Source organism: Arachis ipaensis, chromosome B06 (assembly GCF_000816755.2).
Source record: "Arachis ipaensis cultivar K30076 chromosome B06, Araip1.1, whole genome shotgun sequence".
NCBI lineage: Eukaryota > Viridiplantae > Streptophyta > Magnoliopsida > Fabales > Fabaceae > Arachis > Arachis ipaensis.
The window spans coordinates 6,172,565-6,176,233 of record NC_029790.2 but is presented as its reverse complement, the minus strand read 5'-3'; the positions used below and the strand labels follow the sequence as shown (position 1 = coordinate 6,176,233).

At 24.2% G+C, this 3,669-nt stretch overlaps 1 protein-coding gene and 1 long non-coding RNA gene across 3 annotated transcripts in view; one reads left to right on the top strand and one right to left on the bottom strand.

The window, feature by feature from the left end:
• LOC110263117 overlaps positions 1-3,669 on the top strand; it is a 21,883-nt gene that overhangs the window by 10,879 nt on the left and 7,335 nt on the right. The window lies entirely within an intron of this gene.
• The window catches only part of LOC107645563 (beta-amyrin 11-oxidase-like), a 71,936-nt gene that overhangs the window by 64,640 nt on the left and 3,627 nt on the right, over positions 1-3,669 (bottom strand). Inside the window, exons 6-8 of one of the 2 annotated variants that reach the window (XM_016349620.2) lie at positions 3,061-3,167; positions 2,827-2,960; positions 1,691-2,196 (exon numbers count right to left, since the gene is read on the bottom strand). The exons of the other annotated variant lie outside the window; for it this stretch is intronic. Coding sequence (XP_016205106.1) covers positions 2,097-2,196; positions 2,827-2,960; positions 3,061-3,167 — 341 coding nt within the window. The 3' untranslated portion in view covers positions 1,691-2,096. Of the gene's footprint in view, positions 1-1,690; positions 2,197-2,826; positions 2,961-3,060; positions 3,168-3,669 lie in introns of those variants that run through there. 2 annotated transcript variants of the gene reach the window in all.

The following is a 3,669-nucleotide window of genomic DNA, read 5'->3' as shown; positions in this document are numbered from 1 at the left end:
GCATATTTTTGTAGTGTCTCTTAATTGTTATTTTTATAATTAAACCAATTAATATATTACTTATATCACCTTGTTATTAAATCATCCAGGTTCCAGATAAACATATATAATAATAACTAATAAGTTTTAAAGATTACATTATTGAATTCAAGATTAATAATAACTTTTCTAACTGAAAAGTTCTGTGATGCTTATCGCAATAGTCATCATTTGCAGACTGTATGTGTCGCTGTTAGAATACGACACATAGTTGTGAATATGTGGTCACTGGTCACCGTAAAAAAGCGTCTCCGCGGTTCCGTTATTCGTTTGTGCTAAATTTAATAATTAGAATAAATAAAATATTTAGATTAGGTAATAGTTTGGGCAGGATTGAGTGTTTGTGTTATTGGGCCATAGGTTTTGTGCTCTAGTAGTTAATGAAAATAACTCTGTGGTCCAAAGGTCGAAAGTAGCTCTTGTGTATGTGGACTTAGTTGAAACCATAAACGATCTATGTTGCTAAATATGCTAAATCCCAACGTCTTAACTAATTACCTTAATTATATACTCTCATTAAAATCATAAACCTCAGTCTAATGCATACTGCATGGTTTATTATGCACGTATATCACGGTATATACTATTTTATATGATACAACTAAATGTATCAATAATTTTTCAAAAATTTATTACCCTAAAAACACCACAGTGAATCATAACTTAATGCCCTTAACACGCCCTTTAAATCTTTTTTTCTTCATAAAAATTATAGAAAGGAATAAATTAGGAATTCTTATTAATATTTTTCTTTAGAAAAAATATATTTGATATTTTTTACATAATAAACAAATAAAAATACTTTTATATTGTTATACCGAAACATAATTGATAAATAAAAATATTTTTTTATATGAGATATTCAAACATAAAATTATTTTTAAAGAATAAAAAACAAAAAAATAAACAACAGCAACAACAAAAGTTTTGTAAGGTTAGTTTCTTTTTAAATATAAACTCGTATATGTTTTTTAATACTTTTATGTAATAAAAAATTTTTTCTTGTATACTTTATCATAAAACATAATTAATTCTAAGAAATTATCTTTTTTTTTTTCATTTATTTGTGTGAATGTTTTTCATAAATAAATTGTTCGACCTTCAAATAATAAAGTATATTTATTTGTTCATATTATTGAGTAGATGATCCTGTGTAGTGTATTTTTTTGAAGTATTTTTTTTTAGTGTACATAATTTTTTTAATTGAAATGAATGATTGTAGTTATTGAAATATCGATAATTTAAAAACATTTGAAAAATTTATTATAGTTTATAGTATATATGTGAAGTTAATAATTACATTATATAAAAGCTAACATTCAGTATACGTTAAGATTTTAATATTTTTAAATTTCTTAAAATAAATTTTTAAGTAATTAATTTTTTAATATACATAATCATAAAATTAGATTAAAATTAATTACTTTTTATCTTATTTTCAAATTTTTTTTGAGAACCTTTATAATCAGAAAAGGTCATTTCCTTATTGTTATTGTTATAGAAAGTAAAAAAAAAAGTTTAAAATTTGGTTTTCTGGAGAGTACATCGTAAACAAAAAATAATCCACGTTAAAAAGTCAAAATTTTATTTTATTTGAGTCAACTTAATTTCTAAATGATCTAGCTTATTATCGTTGAGTTAACATATTTTATTTGGACGAGAAAGTCATTTTCATTATTTTTGTAGCAAAATTACTAGGCTAAATTAGCATTACAACTCAAAATATCAAAAATCCAATTACTAAAACCCAAAACCCATGGCCCAATAATACAAACACTCAACCTTGTCCAAACTATTATCTAATCTAAACACTTCATTTATCATAATTAACAAACTTAACACAAACGGATAATGAAACTAGGGAGACACTCTCTAACGATGACCATATATTTACAACCACGTGTCGTATTCCAACAACAACACATACAGTCCGTATGAGATGATGACTATTACGGTAAGCAGCACAGAACTTTCCTAACTTATATAGAGCACATATATAGTTGAACTTAATTAGACAACAAATATATAGAACTTGATTTTGCACATCAAGCACTTAGCTATTCCATTGAGACCTTTGCGACCTTAGCAAGACAATTATCTGTAGGCACGGGTAGTGGGAAGCAAGAGACAGGGCATTCTGGATTTATTTGCTCAAACCTATAAAATTAAATAAATTAATAATACGAAATAATATAAGAGAATTTCAAATTTATATTTTTCCATAAATGAGATATCCATACTACCACTGCAAAGAGTAGTTATCAAATCAAAGTGGCTACTGGCTAGTGTTATAGGTTGCGTTTGTTTTTAAGAATAAGATAAAAATAAAATAAGACATAAAAAATAGAGACATAAAATTTTGTATTTTTATATTTTATTTGATAATAAACTAAAATAAATTATAAAAATTTAATTTATTCTTATTTTTTTATTTAAAAAATTAAAAAAATATATAATAATAAAAAATTAATTATAAAAATTAACGAAAATAATAAAAAAAATAAATTGTGTATTTTATTAGTATTTTTATGTTTTTTATGGATATAAAATACACTGATTTAATATCTCTGTACACAATATTTTTATCTATATCTTATTTATCAAACACAATTTTATATTTGTATTTCTGTCTCAATGATTCGTCTCTATAAACAAACGCAGTTTATGAAATAGAGTCATATAAGTTATTAATGATGTAAAGATCTACCTCATGATCTACCATTTCGTAAAGGAAAGAAAAAGAAAAAAGAACAAATTAAAAGAGAAATATAAGCACATTTAACTAACTTGTAATTACGAACGAAATGATGTAGAAAGATGAACAATTCAATTTTGGTGAGATCTCTTCCAGCGCACATCCTTGTTCCAACTCCAAAGAGAATGAGGGCTTCTCGATTTGCATTATTATTATTATTATTATCCTACACACCAATATATCATCCAAACCAAAAGATTTGAATAATAATTATTTGCATGAAATATAATTTTAAACCATAATGTTATTGAAATATATGTACTTACATCCCATCTGGAAGGATCAAAATTTTCCGGATTTGTAAAATATTCAGAAGACATATGACAAGTTTTCGGCGAAACTACTGCTTTCCATCCTTTGGGTATGATATAACCTGAAAGTGTATTAATTAATAAATAGAATAAGTGCTTGTTTGGGCGCCATTATTTTGATAAAAAAAGATCTTTTTTTAATAAAAAAGATCTTTTTTTATTTTTTAGTGTGTTTGGCAAATTTCGAGTAGTAAAAGTAAAAACATTAGAAAAATCAGAAAAACATCTTTTTTGAGAAGTTATAATTTACATCTTTTTTTAAAAGATCTTTTTTTTCCTTAAAAAAAAAGATATTTTTCATGTAATAAATAAACAAAAAAGCACTTTTATATTATATCCAAACATAATTGATAGATAAAAAAATTTTTTTGCATGAGATACCCAAACATAAAATTACTTTTACTTTTTCATAAGATCTTTTAAAAAAGATAACTCAAAAAAGATCTTTTTTTTTAAAAGTTCACCCAAACAAATCCTAAATCACTCACGCGCATACGTGCACATATAACTATATAATATTTTTTTTCTTTTTTTTTTTTAAATATGGCCTATAAATTTTGACAA